The sequence below is a fragment of the Rhinopithecus roxellana genome, chromosome 13 (genome assembly GCF_007565055.1).
Source record: "Rhinopithecus roxellana isolate Shanxi Qingling chromosome 13, ASM756505v1, whole genome shotgun sequence".
In the NCBI taxonomy this organism is placed as follows: domain Eukaryota; kingdom Metazoa; phylum Chordata; class Mammalia; order Primates; family Cercopithecidae; genus Rhinopithecus; species Rhinopithecus roxellana.
In genome coordinates, this window is record NC_044561.1 from 105,019,377 (window position 1) to 105,042,058 (window position 22,682).

General features: G+C 47.0%; 1 protein-coding gene across 4 annotated transcripts in view; it reads right to left on the bottom strand.

The window, feature by feature from the left end:
* Positions 1–3,070: 3,070 nt before the first annotated feature.
* Positions 3,071–22,682, bottom strand: part of COMMD7 (COMM domain containing 7) — a 38,693-nt gene continuing 19,081 nt past the window's right edge. For 3 of the 4 annotated variants that reach the window (XM_010352763.2, XM_010352761.2, XM_030915566.1), the window contains exons 4-9: positions 7,312–7,368; positions 7,191–7,228; positions 5,219–5,309; positions 4,862–4,911; positions 4,428–4,476; positions 3,071–3,838 (exon numbers count right to left, since the gene is read on the bottom strand). In XM_010352763.2, the coding sequence (XP_010351065.1) occupies positions 3,762–3,838; positions 4,428–4,476; positions 4,862–4,911; positions 5,219–5,309; positions 7,191–7,228; positions 7,312–7,368 (362 nt within the window). In that variant the 3' untranslated portion in view covers positions 3,071–3,761. The remainder of the gene's footprint in view (positions 3,839–4,427; positions 4,477–4,861; positions 4,912–5,218; positions 5,310–7,190; positions 7,229–7,311; positions 7,369–22,682) is intronic. The other variant, XM_030915567.1, reaches the window with a different exon arrangement.

Genomic DNA, 22,682 nt, shown 5'->3' on the forward strand with positions numbered 1-22,682 from the left:
AGACTGACCATGTCACTGTAATCATGTGAGCCAATCTTTTAAAATAAAAATCTCTCTTCCCACATACATACACATATACATATAGATATGTGCACACACATCCTGTTGATTCTGTTCTCTGAGAACTGTGATTAACACTGACACCATTTATCAAAACTGCTCATACTGGACCAGGCGCAGTGGCTCACGCCTGTAATCCCAGCACTTTGGGAGGCCGAGGCACGTGGATCACCTGAGATCAGGAGTTCGAGACCACCCTTGTCAACACTGCGAAACCCCATCTCTACTAAAAATACAAAAAAATTAGCCGGGTGGCCGGGCGCGGTGGCTCAAGCCTGTAATCCCAGCACTTTGGGAGGCCGAGACGGGCGGATCACGAGGTCAGGAGATCAAGACCATCCTGGCTAACACGGTGAAACCCCGTCTCTACTAAAAAATACAAAAAAGTAGCCGGGCGAGGTGGCGGGCGCCTGTAGTCCCAGCTACTCGGGAGGCTGAGGCAGGAGAATGGCGTGAACCCAGGAGGCGGAGCTTGCAGTGAGCTGAGATCCGGCCACTGCACTCCAGCCTGGGCGACAGAGCGAGACTCCGTCTCGAAAAAAAAAAAAAAAAAAAAAAAAAAAAATTAGCTGGGTGTCGTGGCATGCGCCTGTAATCCCAGTTACTCTGAAGGCTGAAGCAGGAGAATCGCCTGAACCCAAGAGGCAGAGGCTGCAGTGAGCCAAAGGTTGTGCCACTTCACTCCAGCCTGGGTGACAGAGCGAGACTCCATCTCAAAACAAAACAAAACAACAACAAAAAAAAAACTGCTCATGCTGGTTATGATACATCCACAAAACAGAATATGCTACACCCACAGGGAAGGATGCAGACTCTCTATGTAATGATATGGAAAGATCTCCAAGATGTATTAACAAAAGTATGTAGAGTGTGCAATTATCTGTGTAAACAAAAAAAGGTGTAAAAATACAAATTCCCATTTTTTTTTTTTTTTTTTTGAGACGGAGTCTTGCTCTGTCACCCAGGCTGGAGTGCGGTGGCGCCATCTCGGCTCACTGCAAGCTCCACCTCCCAGGTTCATGCCATTCTCCTGCCTCAGCCTCCCGTGTAGCTGGGACTACAGGCGCCCACCACCGCACCTGGCTAATTTTTTGTATTTTTATTAGAGACGGGGTTTCACCGTGTTAGCCAGGATGGTCTCGATCTCCTGACCTCGTGATCCGCCCGTCTTGGCCTCCCAAAGTGCTGGGATTACAGGCGTGAGCCACCGCGCCTGGCCCCGTTTATATTATTTTATTTATTTATTTATTTTTTTGAGACGGAGTCTCACTCTGTCACCCAGGCTGGAGTGCAGTGGCGTGATCTTGGCTCACTGCAACCTCTGCCTCCCTATTCAAGCGATTCTCCTACCTCAGCTTCCTGACTAGCTGCAACTACAGGCGCCTGCCACCACGCCTGGCTATTTTTTTTTTTTTTTTTTTTTTTTGAGATGGAGTCTCGCTCTGTCGCCCAGGCTGGAGTACAGTGGCGCGATCTCGGCTCACTGCAAGCTCCGCCTCCTGGGTTTACGCCATTCTCCTGCCTCAGCCTCCCGAGTAACTGGGACTACAAGCGCCCACCACATCGCCCAGCTAGTTTTTTTGTATTTTTTTTAGTAGAGACGGGGTTTCACCGCGTTAGCCAGGATGGTCTCGATCTCCTGACCTCGTGATCCGCCCATCTCGGCCTCCTAAAGTGCTGGGATTACAGGCTTGAGCCACCGCGCCCGGCCTAGTTTTGTATTTTTAGTAGAGACAGGGTTTCTCTATGTTGGTCAGGCTTGTCTCGAACTGCTGACCTCAGGTGATCCACCCACCTTGGCCTCCCAAAGTGCTGGGATTACAGGTGTAAGCTACCACGCCTGCCTTGTTTTACTCTTTTTTTATACTCTTTGATAAATGTACATATTCTATGACCCAGCAGTTCCATGCCCATGTAATTACCTTATAAATACACCTCCATATGTGCAAAACAACACATATACAAGGATATTCTGTTGTGACATTATTTGTAAGAGAAAAAGAATGGAAACAACCTAGACACCCATCAGCAGGAAACTGATTAAATAAATCATCCGTTTGAAATAAAACAGTACATTTGTTACCAAGAATGACGCAATTCTCTGTGTTCTGATATGGAACGATTTCCAAGTTGAATGGAGAAAAGAAAGGTGCAGGACGGTGTGCACATAATGCTACCATTTGTGTGGGAAGAAAAGTGAAACTATATGCATATCTGTTTGCAAATGCAGTTAATGTCTCCAGAACACAGAATAAACTAATAACAGTGGCTGCTTCTGGGGAGGAGAACTGGGTAACTGGGAAACAGTGGTGGGGACGGGTTATTACCTTACACTATACATTTTGAATCATGGGCATGTTTTATCTATTCAAAACTTTATAAAATATCTGAGGATGTATTTGCCGGGCGCGGTGGCTCATGCCTGTAATCCTAGCACTTTGGGAGGCTGAGGTGGGCAGATCACGAGGTCAAGAGATCGAGATCATCCTGGCTAACATGGTGAAACCCTCTCTCTACTAAAAATACAAAAAATTAACTGGGTGTGGTGGCGGGTGCCTGTAGTCCCAGCTACTCGGGAGGCTGAGGCAGGAGAATGGTGTGGACCTAGGAGGCAGAGCTTGCAGTGAGCAGAGATCACACAACTGCACTCCAGCCTGGGAGACAGAGCGAGCCTGTCTCAAAAAAACAAACAAACAAACAAAAATTTCTGAGGAGGAGAGGTCTTGGAGAGGAGAAGCAGGAAAAGTCACATGCTAGGGTGGGGGCTAAAGCCATCTGTACACAAAGCATTTCAGTTTCACATGTTATGCTTTTTCCTGGGGCTTTTAACCTGAGTTTTCCCTGGAATTGCTCTTACAAATTCCAGTGCTGGAACAGACCCATTTTTACTGGAGACCCAGGATCTTCACAAAATCAGGAAGATAATTTTTAAAGACAGAGCAAGCACTAGCTCTCTGCAAGGGACACCACTCTTTAATCCATGCAGCAGAAAGACAACTGGATCCAGACCTTTTCTTCAGAACCTTTTTATTCATCCTCTAACCAACAGAGGTGGTTGGCTTGAACTCAAACTAAAATGGCCTCAAAAGGCCCGCCTGGTTACAATATGACAGGGCAAAACCAGAAGTGGGGACAGAGTTTAGCCTCAGTTCTCTGCAGAGAAGACCAAGCATGTATTTAGACACAGGTGCCTCATTAAAAACTGATTGGCAATGTTCCACCAGCACAGACCCAGAGTGTGCAGAAATCCGTGGGGGCTCTGTACACATGTCATTCAGGCAATCCGCCAATTCCTCAGCCATAAACAAGCTCTTGCTTTTTGGGAGGAGGGTGATTAGCATGTTATCTTGAATGATGGCACCATTTGTTTACTCTGGAACTTTGAAGGGGAGGTGACAATTTATTTTCTCCCCTGAATCTGAGATGCAGTGGCCTACCTGTCACAGTATCTAAAATGTGTCCTGGAAGACAGATAGGTGGTGGTGGTTGCCCTAACACAGAGTTTACGGGGTAATTGTGTTGGGCTCTTTAAGTACTTAATCCTGTTGTTTTTCAGAAACCCTTTGCACCTGGGCTCCCAAGAAGCCAGCAGGGCCCCATGGAGCATCCCACAGGCCTGTGAGTGAAGTGCCTCTCAGAGCAGTCACCCAGGGAAGGGAGGAGGGCAGGGAACGGGGCCAGGGGAGATGTAGGGACAGAAATCAGCAGAAACACTCCATGCTGGTTCTGACTCGCTCCATCTCGTGCAGGAAGCTGTAGAACTGAGGCAAGGTTAATTCTGGGGAGAGAAAATTCAGCTTCAGATAAATGTTTCCAACTCCACAGAATCATCCAAGAAAATTAATTTCCATGCAGAGGATTTTTTTTTCTTTTTTGGCTTAGTACATCTAAGCAGCTCTTGATGGGTAATTGATCATAATAAAGAACTGAGAGACTTGAATGCAGAAGGTTCTCTGCTCCATAGGAAAAAAAAAGGGGAATGAGTGTTCAAATGGCACAGCTCCACAGCACAAAGAGATGAAAGGGTATTATTCGGGATGTTCAATGGGACTTCTACGGCAAGTCCCATCTTCTACGGCAAGAGCAAGAAGCTCTTGCCCGTCAACCTTCTTCTTCAATCCCGGACATTCCGTTCCCTCCCTTTCCCTTTTTCAAAATGGCTCTTCAACTATGGGGGCTCCAACCTGCCAATGGCTTTCTAACACTCCTTGTGCCATCTTTCAGGAGAGGAAAGGCAGTGGAACAGCTACTCCACAGCTGGCAATGACTGTTTTTATAGAAGACATGATTTGTGGTGAGTGTCACCAGCCCCTGACTGCAGAGAACACGGAAAAGGTGAAGAGGTTCAAGAGGGAATTCAGACTCACCTATATACACATTTTCGGTTTGATTTCCTTTCTTAACCACCAACTTCAGCTGATGAAAGAAAAAGAAATCATTTAAATTAAAATGACAACTGGGCAAAGAAATTAAAACCCTTTGACTTAATTAAGCTTCCAACCTGAGAGTCCTACAGGAGCAGTATGGATCATCTACCACTGAAAATTCTGACAATTCCCATGATTACAGGAACAATCACATGTCAATGAATAACACCAGGATCTATTCATCTGAAAGTAGGCATGTTAGTGACCACATCTCTAGCTGGCCACACTGCTCTGAGATAGATATATAAGGTACTTCAGTAAAACATCCATTTAAATGGATATTTAAATGGATCGATATTTAACCCAATGTAGATTTGATAATTTTTAACCAAGTCAAAAATCTACCCATTTTCAAGGATCAGGAGAAGACTTACTTGTAAAAATATACTTCCCACTTTCTCCACTTCGCTGCTCCCAGATGTCACTATGACAAAAAAAAAAAAAAGAGAGAGAGAGAAATAACAAGTGACTGATTGAGGACTGACCCTGAAGACCCTAGTTTTGCAGTTGTCCAGCAGAAGCCATGTGGGGGCAAGTATGAGGGCAGCAAGGTGTGCTTCTGGAAAGTCAACTTATCCAGAGCCATGAATGGAAACAGCTACTGAATGTGGGCAGAATACAAAACAGCAGGTGCTGCCCCAACAGTGCCTTCTCCACAGTGGCTGTGTCACAGCCTCTGCACCCCGACCCTGTACCACCCAAATAACCCAGGACTGGTTGTAACTAGTTACCTCCAAATTTCCACTCCATATCTATGAGCTGGTTAATCATCAGAGTCTGACCAATGGCCCATCGAGCAAGGGTGGGAGCATTCTGCTTCCACTGGAACAAAAGCAAAAGCCAAAGTCAATTACAATAGGAAAAATCTCCCCCTCTCCATCCTGCCCCAAACATTGCAATATTTAGCATTGACACAGATAGTGGGGAGGGTGCAGAACCAAGGGCTCAACCTATATGCACATACCTAGGGATGGAGGAGGGTACAGAGTGGAAGACCACAACATTAATGTTGTATTTTTCATTCCAAGATTTAATCCATCTTGGAATAAAAACTGTGCTGCCATCACACTGGCCCCCACATGGCTTCTACTAGACAATTGCAAAATTGGGGTCTTCAGGGTAAGTTCTCAGTCACTTGTTATTTTTCTTTTTGTCACAGTGACATCTGAAAGCAGTGAACTGGAGAAAGCAGGAGGTATATTTTTACAAGTAAGTCTTCTCCTGATCCGTGAAAATGGGCAGATTTTTGACTAGGTCAAATCAGGAAAAATGATTAGAGATGCACTGAATAGCGCTGGTTAACGCTGTGCGTATGACACTCGCTTGAAGCCAAATGAAAACTTTAGGCTGGGGAAATGATAATTCTGATGGATGGTTTTGGCTTACTTGGCATTTTCCGTTGTTTTCTCTCTTTGTGATATAAAAGCAAGGGGCCAGGCGTGGTGGTTCACGCCTGTAATCCCAGCACTTTGGGAGGCCGAGGAGTGTGGATCACCTGAGGTTAGCAGTTCAAGGCCAGCCTGGCCAACATGGTGAAACCCCGTCTCTACTAAAAATACACAATTTGGCCGGGTGTGGTGGCTCATGCCTATAATCCCAGCACTTTGGGAGGCTCAGGCAGGTGGATCACAATGTCAGGACATAGAGACCATCCTGGCTAACACAGTGAAACCCCATCTCCACTAAAAATACAAAAAATTAGCCAGGCATGGTGGCAGGTGCCTGTAGTCCCAGCTACTCGGGAGGCTGAGGCAGGAGAATGGCCTGAACCCTGGAGGCGGAGCTTGCAGTGAGCCCAGATTGCGCCACTGTACTCCAGCCTGGGCGACAGAGCGAGACTCTGTCTCTAAAAAAAAAAAAAAAACAAAATTAGCGCATGGTGGCACATGCCTGTAATCCCAGCTACTTGGGAGGCTGGGGCAGGAGAACTGCTTGAACCCAGGAGGTGGAGGTTGCAGTGAGCCGAGATTGTGCCATTGCACTCCAGCCTGGACAACAAGAGCAAAACTCCATCTCAAAAAGAAGAAAAGAAAAGAAAAGAGGCCGAGCATGGTGGCTCACACCTGTAATCCCAGCACTTTGGGAGGCAGAGGCGAGTGGATCACGAGGTCAAGAGTTCGAGACCATACTGACTAACACAGTGAAACCTCATCTCTACTAAAAATACAAAAAATTAGCCGGGCATGGTGGCATGTGCCTGTAGTCCCAGCTACTCAGGAGGCTGAGGCAGGAAACTCACTTGAACTCGAGAGGCAGAGGTTGTGGTGAGCCGAGATCACGCCACTGCACTCCAGCCTGGACAGAAAGCGACTATCTTTTTTTTTTTTTTTTTTTTTTTTGAGACAGAGTCTCACTCTGTTGCCCAGGCTGGAGTGCAGTGGCCGGATCTCAGCTTACTGCAAGCTCCGCCTCCCGGGTTTACGCCATTCTCCTGCCTCAGCCTCCCGAGTAGCTGGGACTACAGGCGCCCGCCACCTCGCCCGGCTAGTTTTTGTATTTTTTAGTAGAGAGGGGGGGTTTTTACCGGGTTAGCCAGGATGGTCTCAATCTCCTGACCTCGTGATCCGCCCATCTCGGCCTCCCAAAGTGCTGGGATTACAGGCTTGAGCCACCGCGCCCGGCCTGCGACTATCTTTTTAAAAAAAAAAAAAAAAAAAAAAAAAGCAAGGGCTCTTAATTAACCTCGATTAAGAGGAATTATACCTTTTCAGAAAAGTAAGTGGCTTTCTCCTCACTAAGACCTACAAGAGAACAGAAGGAGATATTAACATAATAAAAAGCCTCAGAAGCCAGTCACCCTGAGCAATCTTGGCCAATGACCTACCCAGAGTTATAAAATCCACCTGGACCTGCTTGGCTGTGAGGCTCTTCTTCAAAGCACCTGGGAGGCAGGGGAGAAATCAGTTAGAAAGGCAGACCAGTGAATTAGTCAGCAACACGTATTTAATGGGCACAACGTATGTGACCTAAAGGACAAAAGGAACACTCAAAGACTGGCCAGCTCCAAGAAGATCTCAATCCAGCCACAGGGAAAGAGCATCCGAAATGACCAGAAAACAAGAAAGACAGTACATTTTTAAATTTATTTATTTTATTTAAAAAATATATTTATATTTTTGAAATGAAGTCTCACTCCGTCGCCCAGGCTGGAGTGCAGTGGTGCAATCTTGGCTCATTGCAACCTGTACCTCCTGGGTTCAAGTGATTTTCATGCCTCAGCCTCCTGAACAGCTGGGACTACAGGTGTGCACCACCACACCCAACCAATTTTTGTATTTTTAATAGAGACTGGGTTTTACCATGTTGACCAGGCTGGTCTCGAACTACTAACTTCAAGTGATCTGCCTACCTCGGCCTCCCAAAATGCTAGGATTAAAGGGGTGAGAGCCACCATGCCCGGCACTTTTTTTTTTTTTTTTTTTTTTTTTTTTATTGTACAACACTATTATTTATCCCTCCAGCAAGTGTGAGAGAAGTCAGAGACAAAAGAAAAGACTTCACGGTCTTGGGGATGGAGCAACTGGTCTGAGCAATGAGTAAGGCTACGAATTACTGGAGCAAAAGGCAGGGGAGCGTAATGTCAGGTTGGGCACAGGGGGCAACCACCTAGAGCCCCACAATGCATTATGTAGCCACTATTGCATGCGGTTATGCAAATTTAATTAAATAAAATTTAAAATTCCATTCCTCAGTCTCACTAGCTATTTCCTGTGTCAAATGATCACACAAGGCCAGGGACCATTGTATTGAACACTGAAGATTACAGACCATTTACATCTGCAGAGAAAGTTCTATCGGATGGCGTTATCCTAGGAAATTAGCTTTCACGCAGTACGCCAAGATAGACTAAACAGACTAACCTCTACAATTCACAAGTCACTTCCAGAGGGGCTGTCAAAACTTCTCAGAAGCCCTAGGAACACTCCCCTGTGATGGCCACCTTGTTTTGCTAGGCTCCAATTCCTGAAAACAAAGCCAGCAATCTGGGCTTCTCAATGTTTAACCTGCAGGCTACATCGCCAGTCAGAATTTGGCAACCACTCTCAATTTTCCACTTTTTAGTTCACCAGAAAATGACTAATTAAAGAATAGGAAGATGCCCACCACCATCAAGGGAAGGCCCTGAACCTATACCCTAAACCCAAGTCCCCACCCCCACCTCACTCCAGAAAAACAATCCTAAAGGCTGTTGTACCGGTAAAATCAACCATATAAACAAAGGGAGGAAATCTTTTATCTCCAAAATCAGAGTGAGCAAGGAAGCCACACAGAATAAAAAAGGCAAGACCCCAGGAAACCTTAGCCATAAAGGCCCTCTGAGAAGGTGGCTCCTTCCCAGCCAATCCAATTAACTCATAACTACCATGAATATAGCTTCTTGGTTTATACTGAATTCAAATCCAATACTTTATTTGACAATCCCAAAACACTGGGCTTTATTATTGTAATTTTTTTTTTTTTTTTTTGAGACAGTGAGATGGGGTTTCACTCTATCGCCCAGGCTGAAGTGCAGTTGGGCAATCTCAGCTCACCTCCCCCCGCCCGGCGGGGTGCTCAAGCAATCCTCCCACCTCAGCCTCCCGCACAGCTGGGATTACGACACCCAGCTAATTTTTTGAATTTTTGTAGGGACAGGGTCTTGCCAAGTTGCCGAAACTGGTCTCAAACTCCTGAACTCAAGCAATCCACCCACCTTGGCCTCCCAAAGTGCTGGGATTACAGACAGGAGCCACTATGCTCAGCTATTATTTTAACTTTATTTACCAGGAAAGATTAAGCATTTTTGGGAGAAAATCTGTCAAATCCAGATAGTCAAGAATTGTACTGCCAAGAATTCACCCAACCAAGCTGCACCCAAAAGCACACTGAGATATACAAGGGAAGCTCTTTAGCAATGTAGATAGTAGGGACGAAAGGTCATGGAGAGACCAGGCACAGTGGCTCACGCCTGTAATCCCAGCACTTTGGGAGGCCGAGGTGGGTGGATCACTTGAGGTCAGCAGTTCGAGACCAGCCCGGCCAACATGGCAAAACCCCATCTCTACTAAAAATACAAAAGTTAGCCGGGCATGGTGGCACACGCCTGTATCCCCAGCTACTTGGGAGGCTGAGGCAGGAGAATCGCTTGAACCCAGGAGGCAGAGGTTGCAGTGAGCCGAGATGGCGCCACTGCATCACAGCCTTGCGACAGAGCGAGACTCTGTCTCAAAAAAACAAAAAAAGAAAAAAAAATTAAAAAAAAAAAATAAACAGGCTGGGCACCTGTTACACAATTAGCCAGGAGGCTGGAGGCAGAAGAATCATCTGAGCCCGGGAGGTAGAAGTTGCCGTGAGCCGAGATCTCACCACTGCACTCAAGCCTGGGCAACAGAGCGAGACTCCGTCTCAAAAACAAACAAACAACAACAAAAACAACAAACAAAAACTCAAGTCAGACCATGTCTTTTTTTCTGCTCAAAGCCCTCTACTATCTCCTATTTCACTCACAGTAAAATCCAAAGGTTGTACAATACCCTGCATGCTCTGGCCTCCTCTTAGAACCCCTAGGCTCTCTCCCTTGCTTACTCTGCTATTTTTAGGATATGCCAGGCAGCTTTCTACCCCTGGCCATTTGCCCTTGCAGTTCTCTGCACACAGCTCATCCCTTCGCTTCATTCAGGGTTCTGCCTGACTCTTACCTCCTCAGAAAGGGTCCCCGACCATTCAATTTTACATTTTTTCTTTTTTTTTTTACTTTTTCTTTTTTTAAAAAAATCTTATTTAAAATAAGATTTTACCCAGGCTGTTACCCAGGCTGGACTGCAGCGGTGTAATCACAGCTCACTACAGCCTTGACCTCCTGGGCTTATGGATCCTCCCACCTCAGGCTCCTAAGTAGCTGGGACTACAGGCATGCCCCACTATGCTTGACTAATTTTTAATATTTTTTCTAGAGATAGAGTCTCACTATCTTGCCAGCCTCGAACTCCTGCACTGAAGCAATACTCCTACCTTGGCCTCTCTAAATGCTGGGATTACAGGCATGAACTGCCAAGCCCAGCCTCATTCTATTTTAAATAGCACTGCCCTTTACTCATACTCCTATAATGCTGTGGAATATTCTGCATTGCATTTATAATTACCCAACTTTATGTTATATATTTATTATCAAGTTTTCCACTAGAACATCAGCTTGATAAGAACAAAGACTAGGCTCATTTTGCCTACTGCTGTGTCCCAAGCTCCGAGAGCAATGCCTGGCAAAGTTTATTGGTTGGCACTCAATAAAAACATGTTGAATGCAAGAACCCTTACAATGGAATGCTATCCAGGCTTTAAAAAAATTATGTAAGGCCAAGTGCTGTCATTCCAGCACTTTGGTAGGCTGAGGTGGGAGGATACTTGAGCCCAGGGGTTCAAGACCAGTCTGGGCAACACAGGAAGACCCCATTCTACAAAATAAAAAAAATTAGCAAGGTATAGTGGCACAGACCTGTGGTCCCAGCTACTCAGGAAGCTGAGGTGGGAGGATGGCTTGAGCCCAGGAGGTTGAGGCTATAGTAAACCATAATTGCATCACTGCACTCCAGCCTATGTAACAGGGTGAGACCTCATTTCAAAAAAAAAAGAGGTAGCTCAGTGGCTCTTGATGGACCAATCTGTATAACATAATGTCAAGAAAAAAAGGAAAGGCACCTATAATCCCAGCACTTTGGGAAGCTGAGGTGAGAGGACTGCTTGAGGCTAGAAATTTGAGACTAGCCTGTGCATCATAGCAAAACCCTGCCTCCACAAAAAAATAATAAAGAATTACTTGGGGCCGGGCGCGGTGGCTCAAGCCTGTAATCCCAGCACTTTGGGAGGCCGAGACGGGCGGATCAAGAGGTCAGGAGATCGAGACCCTCCTGGCTAACACGGTGAAACCCCGTCTCTACTAAAAAATACAAAAAACTAGCCGGGCGAGGTTGCGGGCGCCTGTAGTCCCAGCTACTCAGGAGGCTGAGGCAGGAGAATGGCTTAAACCCGGGAGGCGGAGCTTGCAGTGAGCTGAGATCCGGCCACTGCACTCCAGCCTGGGTGACAGAGCGAGACTCCGTCTCAAAAAAAAAAAAAAAAGAATTACTTGGGTGTGGTGGTGCACACCTGTAATCCAGCTGCTCAGGAGGGTAAGACAGGATGATCGCTTGAGCCCAGGAGTTTGAGGCTACAGTGAGCCACGATGGCACCACTGCACTCCAGCCTGGGTGACAGAGCAAGACTCTATCTCTAAAAATAAACAAATAAAAATAAGTGTTACTTTGGCTGGGCGCGATGGCTCATGCCTGTAATCCCAGCACTTTGGGAGGCTGAGGCGGGTGGATCACATGAGGTCAGGAGTTTGAGACCAGCCTCGTCAACATGGTGAAACCTCGTCTCCACTAAAAATACAAAAATTAGCTGGGCATGGTGGCACACACCTGTAGTCCCAGCTACTTGGGAGGCTGAGGCAGGAGAATCACTTGAACCCGGGAGGCAGAGGTTGCAGTGAGCCAAGATCACACCACTGCATTCCAGCCTGGTGACAGAGCGAGCCTCCGTCTCAAAAAAAAAAAAAGAAACCCTGGGTGATGGGTTGACAGGTGCAGCAAACCACCATGGCATACTATGTAACAAACCTGCACACCCTGCATGTGTACCCCAGAGCTCAAAAAAAAAGAAAGAAAGAAAGAAAATTGTGTAAACTTCCAACAGTGCAGTCAGCACAACATGATACATGGGGAAATTTAAGAACATCCTTCTGGGCCGGGCGCGGTGGCTCACGTCTGTAATCCCAGCACTTTGGGAGGCCGAGGCAAGTGGATCACGAGGTCAGGAGATCGAGACCATCCTGGCTAGCACGGTGAAACCTCAACTCTACTAAAATACAAAAAGTTAGCCTGGTGTGGTGGTGGGCACCTGTCGTCCCAGCTACTCGGGAGGCTGAGGCAGGAGAATGGCGTGAACCCGGGAGGCAGAGCTTGCAGTGAGCCGAGATTTTGCCACTGCTGCACTCCAGCCTGGGCAGCAGAGCAAGACTCTGTCTCAAAAAAAAAAAAAAAAAAAAAAAAAAAAAAAAAAAATCCTTCTTCAAACACAGATAACTTTGAGATGGTCCTTTTTTTTTTTTTGAGATGGAGTCTTACTCTGTTCCCCAGACTGGAGTGCGGTGGCGCGATCTTGGCTCACTGCAACCTACGCCTCCCAGATTCAAGTGATTCTTCTGCCTCACCCTCCCAAGTAGTTGGGACTATAGGCGCATGCCACCATGCCCGGCTAACTTTTTGTAATTTTAGTGGAGACCAGGATGGTCTCAATTTCCTGACCTCACGATCCGCCCACCTCAGGCTCCCAAAGTGCTGGGATTAAGGTGTGAGCCACCATGCCCGGCCTCTTTGCGAACTCCTGACCTCAGGTGATCCACGCACCTTGGCCTCCTAAAGTGCTGGGACTACAGGCGCGCGCCAATGCACTTGGCAACAGGCGCCAATTTTCACCATTAACTGTTGCCTTAGCCAAACCCTCAAAGCTGTCAAACAATATGAAGGACAAAACAAACGGAAGTGAGGGCGAGGATTTCAGCTTTGCCAAGACAGGTGGAAAAACAGCAAACATTGTTCTTACTCGGTGTACAAATGGGAGCCCAAGGAATGGACACAGGCTTGGTGAAAACTCCTGGAGAAGGAAGCATATGGGAGAGGATGGAGAGCTGCTTTCATCCAGTCATTACTGACCCTGAAGGCTGACTAGCTGAAGCCACCTTGTAAGGCTCACAGAGATGCTGGGAAACATCAACGAACTGAACAGACAACAATCTCTGCCCTTATGAGGCTTCCATTCTACTGGCAGGAGAAAGACCACAGCAATAATGTAACACATAAGTCACACAGGGTATAAGAAGGGGGAGGCTAGGCATAGTGGCTCACGCCTGTAATCCCAGCACTTTCAGCACTACCAGCCAAGGCAGGTAGATCTCAAGGTCAGGAGTTCAAGACCAGCCTGGCCAACATGTTGAAACCCCATCTCTACTAAAATACAAAAATTAGCCGAGCATGATGGTGAGCACCTGTCATCCCAGCTACTCAGGAGGCTGAGGCAGGAGAATCGCTTGAACCCAGGAGGCAGAGGTTGCAGGGAGCCGAGATAGTGCCACTGCACTCCAGCCTGGGCAATACAGTATGGCTCTGTCTCAAAAAAGAAATAATAATAAAACCGCCCTCCTGCCAAAACAAAAAAAGAAAGAAGGGGGAAAGTGTCATGGAGAAAAATAGTAGGGTGGCGCATGGGGCTGCAGTCCTGGGGAATTTAGTTCAACGTTTGATTAAATACCACTTATGACTACACTCCATTGCTGATTATTCTTTTTTGTGTGTGTGGCTACAAAGAACTCACTGGGGAGTGGGGAAGGGGAGTTACCTCCTTTTTATAAAAATAAAATAAAATAAAATAAAATAAAAATCGGCTGGGCGCGGTGGCTCAAGCCTGTAATCCCAGCACTTTGGGAGGCCGAGACGGGCGGATCACGAGGTCAGGAGATCGAGACCATCCTGGCTAACACGGTGAAACCCCGTCTCTACTAAAAAATACAAAAAACTAGCCGGGCGAGGTGGCGGGCGCCTGTAGTCCCAGCTACTCGGGAGGCTGAGGCAGGAGAATGGCATAAACCCGGGAGGCGGAGCTTGCAGTGAGCTGAGATCCGGCCATTGCACTCCAGCCTGGGCGCCAGAGCCAGACTCCGTCTCAAAAAATAAATAAATAAATAAAAATAAACATAAAAATAAAAATAAAAATCAGTTATGGATCACCCACAGGGGCCAGATATCTTGCTAAGTATCAAAATAAAAATAGGGCCAGGCATGGTGGTTGTAATCCCAGCACTTTGGGAGGCCAAGGCAAGCGGATCACCTGAGGTGAGGAGTTCAAGACCAGCCTGGCCAATATGGTGAAACTCCGTCTTTACTAATAACACAAAAAATTAAGGCCAGGCACGGTGGCTCACATAGTCCCAGCACTTTGGGAGGCTAAGGTGGGTGATCACGAGGTCAGGAGTTTGAGGCCAGCCTGGCCAATATGGTGAAACCTCATCTCTACCAAAAATACAAAAATTAGCCAGGCATGGTGGTACATGGCTGTAGTCCCAGCTACTCAGGTGGCTGAGGTAGAATAATCGCTTGAACCCGGGAGGTGGAGGTTCCAGTGAGCCGAGATCACACCACTGTACTCCAGCCTAGGCAACAGAGCGAGATTCCATCTCAAAAAAACACAAAACAACAACAAAAGAATTAGCCAGGTGTGGTGGTGCATGCCTGTAATCCCAGCTACTCAGGAGGCTGAGGCAGCAGAATCTCTTGAATCCGAGAGGCAGAGGTTGCAGTGAGCCGAGATCACGCCACTGCACTACAGCCCGGGCGACAGAGTGGGACTCCATCTCAAAAAAATAAGTAAATAAAAATAAATAAATAAATAAATAAATGAAATAAAAATAGACAGCCAAGCAGGGTGGCTAAGCCTGAGGAGGTCGAGGCTGCAGTAAGCAGAGACTGTGCCACTGCACTCCAGCCTGGGCAACAGAGCCAGACCCAGTCTCAAAACAAACCAAAACAAACATAAATAATAAAAAAACAGGCAGCCAGGCATGGTGGCTCATGCCTATATCCCAGCACTTTGGGAGGCTGAGGCAGGTGGACTGCTTGAACTCAGGAGTTCAAGACCAGCCTAGGAAACACGGTAAAACCCTGCCTCTACCAAAAATACAAAAATTAGCTGGGAGCAGTGGCATGCACCTGTGGTCCCAGCTACTTGGGAGGCTTAGGTCAGAGGCTCGATGGAGCTTAGGGAGTCAAGGCTGCAGTGAGCTGTGATCACGCCACTGTACTCCAACCTGGGTGACAGAGTGAGACTCTGTCTCAAAAAAAAAAAAAAAAAATTAACCAAAAATAAATAAATTAATTAATTAAAAACAGGCTTAAATAGTGACCCTACTGCCAAGTTATCTGTAATCTCAGCTAGGAGATAACACCTAATAAAAATGACAATCATAACATTAGCAGCAGTGCGCTACCATTTAGAGAAGTGAGCACCTTGTTACATTTATTATCTTTATCCTTATAATAAAAGTATAAGTCTACTATTAGTTCTCAGGTACCATTAGGTCTCCGAGCTGTTAAATCCTTGGTGAGGGCCGGGCGCGGTGGCTCAAGCCTGTAATCCCAGCACTTTGGGAGGCCGAGACGGGCGGATCATGAGGTCAGGAGATCGAGACCATCCTGGCTAATACAGTGAAACCCCGTCTCTACTAAAAAATACAAAAAACTAGCCGGGCGACGAGGCGGGCGCCTGTAGTCCCAGCTACTCGGGAGGCTGAGACAGGAGAATGGCGTGAACCCGGGAGGCGGAGCTTGCAGTGAGCTGAGAGCCGGCCACTGCACTCCAGCCTGGGCAGCAGAGCAAGACTCCAGTCTCAAAAAAAAAAAAAAAAAAAAAAAAAATCCTTGGTGAGTAAGCAAGCACAGGAGGGCCACCCAGCAGCCACGTGTTGGACTGGAATCCTATCGAGATCCTGATGGGAACTCCTCCAAACAAACAAAATAAAGGAGACAATGGGGAAATTAATACTGACCTTGTATTTTCCTTTTAGATATGATAACGGCATTGTAGTTTGATAAGGGGGAAATTCCTTTTTTTTTTTTAGAGATAGATACTAAGTATTCAGGAATAAAATGGTATGTCTGATACTGCCTTTAACATAATCCAGTTTGCACTGGGCATGTTGCCCACACCTGTAATCCCAGCTACTCAGCAGGCTGAGGTGGGAGGACTGCTTGAGGCCAGGAGTTGAGACCAGCCCAACCAACAAAGTAAGACCCCCACATCTGTAAAACTAAACTAAAGTAATCCAGTTCAGAGAGCAGTGAGAAGCCACGGGTGGGGTCCACATGAATCAATCTGGCCATGGGTTAATCACTTTTGAAGGGTTTTCTTTGGTTTGTTTTTTAGAGACAGGGTCTTCCTCTGTTGTGCAAACTGGAGGGCAGTGGTGTAATCATGGCTCACTGCAGCCTGGACTCCCGGGCTCAAGGGATCTTCCTGTCTCAGCCTCTGAAGTAGCTGAGACTACAGGCAAGTAGTTGGGACTGCAGGTGTGCACCACCATGCCCAGTTAATTTTTTTTTTATTAGACAGAGTCTCACTCTGTCACCCAGGCAGGAGTGCATGGTATAATCTCAGCTCACTGCAACCTCTGCCTCCCAGGTTCAAGCGATTTTCATGCCTCATCCTCCCAAGTAGCTGGGATTACAGGCATGTGCCACCACGCCCAGCTCATTTTTGTATTTTTAGTAGAGACAGGGTTTTGCCATGTTGGCCAGGGTGGTCTCAAATTTCTGACCTCAAGTGATCCGCCTGCCTCAGCCTCCCAAAGTGCTGGGATTACAGGCATGAGTCACCATACCTGGCCATTGTTTTTCCATTTTTTGTAGAGGTAGGGTCTCACTATGTTGCCCAGGCTGTTCTCCAACTCGTGGCCTCAAGAGATTCTCCCCCTTTGACTTCCCAAAGTGCTGGTATTACAGGCATGAGTCACTGTGCCTGGCTGAAGTCAGGTGTTTTAAAGAATTATATACTAAATAGTACAAGAAAAACATTTCTTAAAAAAGGCAAAAAAGGCCGGGACGCAGTAACTCATGCTTGTAACCTCAGCACTTTGGGAGGCTGAGGTAAGTGGATCACCTGAGGTCAGGAGTTTGAGACCACCCTGGCCGACATAGTAAAACCTCTCTACCAAAAAAAAAAAAAAAAATTAGCCTGGCGTAGTGGTGTGTGCTTCTAATCCCAGCTACTCAGGAGGCTGCGGCAGGAGAATCACTTGAACCCAGGAGGTGGAGGTTGCAGCGAGCCAAGATTGTACCACCGCACTCGAGCCTCGGCGACAGAGCAAGACTGTCTCAAAAAAACAAATCAATAAAATAAAAAGGGGCCAGACGCGGCGGCTCACGCCTGTAATCACAGCACTTTGAGAGGCCAAGGTGGATGGACTGCCTGAGCTCAGGATTTCGGGACCAGCCTGGGCAACACAGTGAAACTCTGTCTCTACTAAAATACAAAAAATTAGCTGGGCGTGACGGCATGGGCCTGTGATCCCAGCTACTTGGGAGGCTGAGACAGGAGAATCGCTTGAACTCAGGAGGCAGAGGTTGCAGTGAGCAGAGACTGCGCCACTGTACTCCAGCCTGGGCGACAAGAGAGACTCTGTCTCAAATAAATAAATAAAATAAAATAAAACAAAATGCCAAAAAAGATCACTACTTTACAAAGTTTTTACTTGACTCTCCACCTGCCAAAAAGAAAAAAAGAAACCAAAAAGTTCCATCATTAACTATGCTTCACAGATACTGGTTAAGCAGGTTTCTTTACTGCAAGACTTTTCAGAACCTGAGATGTGTCAATGTGTGCTTGAATCTCCAGGGTTCCAAGGCTGGGGTTGAGGGGAGAGTATTTTGGACTCTGGACACACCAATTTGAGGAAGACTGATCTGGTGGTTTCTTGGCGCCACTTCAGCTCTAACAAACTGTACTTCTACAATAAGAGCTTGTTGCACAGGCAGGACCAGGCTAAAGGGAAAGGACAGTGATGAGGGCCTGGAGGCTCTTACACTGCAGATTAGATTAGGAAAGGCTTTGAATACCAAACTGAGGCCTACAGACTTCATTACGCAAGGTAAACAGTTGAGAGGAGCAGCATGATTCAAGCTGTGCTGTAGTAAGTGTGCTCCAGGGCAAACTGGAGTCTGGATGGGAGAATGGAGGTGGAGATGTAACTGCCACAACTAGACATGAAGGGCTAAGAAACTGTTCTGGGATGGCAGCCTTTGGGACTAGAAAGAAGGAATGCACAAGGACAAACGATAAGAAGGGGCCAGGAAGGCCGGGGGCAGTGGCTTACACCTGTAATCCCAGCACTTTGGGAGGACAAGGTGGGGTGGATCACCTGAGGTCAGGAGTTCGAGACCAGCTTGGTCAACAAGGTGAAACCCCATCTCTAATAAAAATATAAAAAATTAGCCAGGCATGGTGGTGGGTGCCTGTAATCCCAGCTACTCAGGAGGCCGAGACAGGAGAATCGCTTGAACCTGCAAGGCGGAGGTTGTAGTGAGCCAAGATGGTGCCACTGCACTCCAGCCGGGGCAACAAGAGCAAAACTCCATCTCAATAAAATAAAATAAAATAAAATAAAATAAAATAAAATAAAACTTAGAAGGCTTTGGGACATTAACTAGCCCAGACATACATTCACATCCTCATTATTAGGTAAAAGTTTTATCCCATAATTTGACATAAAGGAATAGGACTGATCACTAGCTGCTCTATCAATAAATAAAGGCCATAACATCTGGGCACAGTAACACGCCTATAATCCCAGCTACTTGGGAGGTTAAGACAGGAGAATCATTTCAGCCAAGGACTTCCAGACCAGCCTGGGCAACATAGCGAGACCCTGCCTCAACAAAAGTCCCAACAAAAAAAAGGTTACAGTTGAGCAAGCACTGTGTTAAGTACTTTACAGGCATTCGTCCATTCATTCCTAACACCACAATAAGCTGCTATTATTATTCTACTTTTCAGATAAGAAACTGAGGTTCTACAAGGCTGATTTGTCCAGGACCAAATGGCTACATTCAGTGATGGAACCAAAACTCAAATCAGAGTGAGCCTGAAAAGCCCATCTCTTCATTGGTATGCTGAGTTCCTCAATTTCTTCTATATCTATAGAAAATGACCTACTATAGGCCGGGCACAGTGGCTCACACCTGCAATTCCAGCACTTTGGGAGGCTGAGGTGGGCAGATCACCTGAGATCAGGAGTTTGAGACCAGCCTGGCCAACATGGTGAAACCCCGTCTGTACTAAAAATACAAAAATTAGCCGGGCATGGTGGCACATGCCTGTAATCCCAGCTACTCAGGAGGCTGAGGCAGGAAAATCGCTTGAACTCGAGAGGCAGAGGTTGCAGTGAGCCGAGACCGAGCCATTGCACTCCAGCCTGGGAGACAAGAGCGAAACTCCATCTCAGAAAAAGAGAAAAATATAAACCAGGCCAGGCATGGTGGTTCATGCCTGTAATACCAGCGTTTTGGGAGGCCAAAGCAGGCAGACTGCTTGAGCCCAAGAATCAAGACCAGCCAGGGCAACATGGTAAAACCTCGTCTCTACAAAAAATACAAAAATTAGCCAGGTGTGTTGGGGCATCTGTAGTCCCATCTACTCAGGAGCCTGAAGCAGAAGAATCACTTAAGCCCTGGAGGTGGAGGTTGCAGTGAGTTATGCTGATCAGTCTGGGTGAGACCTTGTCCCCTTGCAAAAAAAGAAGGAAAATATAGACTCAACGTCCCCTGTGAGGGTCACAGCATCTCCTAAATTATATTCAATTCGCTCTGCATGTACTGAGCACCTGCTTTATGCCATTACCTTGCTTCTAACCACGGCTTAGGAAAGAACAAGACTAGCCCCTGACTTTGAGGAACTATCTATTAGAGCCATGACACAGATACATCAGATACAAACAAAACAGCAGGAACAACAGAAACCTGTAAATGAGTACTGACCAAAATGATAGCTACAGATAAAAAGCGTATCTCAGATGCTGGAAGGGGAAGTCACTGTGAACTCAAGCGATTTGGGAAGACTTTCTGAGGCAGCACAGGGGTGGAGCTCAAGGACTGGGAACAGCTGAAGGCAATCTAACAGGATCCAGTGGGGGACCGGGTGTCGTGGCTCATGCCTGTAATCCCAGCACTTTTAGACTCCGAGGCGGGAGGACTGCTTGAGCCCAGGATTGATGGAGATCAGACTGGGCAACACAGGAAGACCCTGACTCTATTTATTTATTTATTTATTTATTTATTTATTTATTTTTTTTTTTGAGACGGAGTCTCGCTCTGTCGCCCAGGCTGGAGTGCAGTGAACGGATCTCAGCTCACTGCAAGCTCCGCCTCCTGGGTTTACGCCATTCTCCCGCCTCAGCCTCCCGAGTAGCTGGGACTACAGGCGCCTGCCACCTCGCCCGGCTAGTTTTTTGTATTTTTTAGTAGAGACGAGGTTTCACCGTGTTCGCCAGGATGGTCTTGATCTCCTGACCTCGTGATCCGCCCATCTCGGCCTCCCAAAGTGCTGGGATTACAGGCTTGAGCCACCGTGCCCGGCGACTCTATTTATTTTTAATAGGCAGAGCATGGTGGCTCACACCTATAATCTCAGGACTTTGGGAGGCCAAGGCAGGCGGATCACCTCAGGTCAGGAGTTCAAGACCAGCCAGGCCAACATGGTGAAACCCCATCTCTACTAAAAGTACAAAAAATTGCTGTGCAGGGTGGCTTATGCCTGTAATCCCAGCACTTTGGGAGGCTGAGGTGGGCGGATCACCTGAGGTCAGGAGTTCGAGACCAGCCTGGCCAACACGGAGAAACGTCGTCTCTACTAAAAATACAAAAAAAGCCGGGCTCGGTGGCTCAAGCCTGTAATCCCAGCACTTTGGGAGGCCGAGACGGGCGGATCACGAGGTCAGGAGATCGAGACCATCCTGGCTAACACGGTGAAACCCCGTCTCTACTAAAAAATACAAAAAACTGGCCGGGCGCGGTGGCTCAAGCCTGTAATCCCAGCACTTTGGGAGGCCGAGACGGGCGGATCACGAGGTCAGGAGATCGAGACCATCCTGGCTAACACGGCGAAACCCCGTCTCTACTAAAAACTACAAAAAACTAGCCGGGCGAGGTGGCGGCGCCTGTAGTCCCAGCTACCCGGGAGGCTGAGACAGGAGAATGGCGTGAACCCGGGAGGCGGAGCTTGCAGTGAGCTGAGATCCGGCCACAGCACTCCAGCCTGGGTGACAGAGCGAGACTCCGTCTCAAAAAAAAAAAAATACAAAAAAATACAAAAAACTGGGAGATGGAGGTTGCAGTGAGCCGAGATTCGAGATCTTGCCACTGTACTCCAGTCTGAGTGACAAGAGCAAAACTCTGTCTCCAAAAAACAAACAAACAAAAAAAGGATACAGTGTACAGTGTGGTAGAGAGCATAGATGAGGAAGACAGGAAAGACTGGGGACAGGGACACTAGACAGAGGTCTCCTGAAAAATTAGTGCCCATAGCAGGTGTTTGGTAGACAGGTCTCAGCCCTCAGATAAACCCATTTCCAAAGATGAAGGCTAGAGAATGAGAATAATGACTTATGGTTCTGGATGGGCATGGTGGCTCATGCCTGTAATCTCAGCGCTTTGGGAGGCGTGGCCGGCGGATCACCTGAGGTCAGGCGTTCAAGACCAGCCTGGCCAACATGGTGAAACTCGGTCTCTACTAAAACTACAAAAATTAGCCAGGCATGGTGGTAGGCACCTGTAATCCCAGCTACTCAGAAGGCTGAGGTAGAAGAATCACTTGAACCCGGGAGGTGGAGGTTGCAGTGGGGCAAGGTCGCACCACTGCATTCCAGCCTGGGTGACAGAATGAGACTGTCTCAGGAAAAAAAAAAAAAAAAGAAGACTTGTGGTTCTCCACTTTAGGTACCATGTTGGTCAGGCTAGTCTCGAAATACTCACATTTGTGAGTAAGAAGAGGTTGTAAAGATGTTCACTGCAGCGTTGTTTGTAAGGGTGAGATGTGATAACAACGGAAATATCCAACAACAGGAAATAGATTAAAAGGAGATATATTCAGTCTATGGGATATTACAGCCACCTAAAGAATGAAGGTGATGTCACCAGGGATGATAAAAAAATGTGAGTTCCAGGACACATTTTATGGTTTGCTACCATTCATGAAAAACAAAGCTACATAAATGTATATGTTCATTAGTGTACATAAAAATATAAAAGGCTATAGTCCAAAATTATATTGTGATTCTCTCTAGGGACGAGAGTAGGAAGAGAGTAAAAGGGGATTTTTACTTTTGACTCTCTATAGCTCTGTACTGTTTTTGAAAGTTTAAAATGGGGGCCGGGCGCGGTGGCTCAAGCCTGTAATCCCAGCACTTTGGGAGGCCGAGACGGGCGGATCATGAGGTCAGGAAATCGAGACCATCCTGGCTAATACGGTGAAACCCCGTCTCTACTAAAAAATACAAAAAACTAGCCGGGCGACGAGGCGGGCGCCTGTAGTCCCAGCTACTTGGGAGGCTGAGACAGGAGAATGGCGTGAACCTGGGAG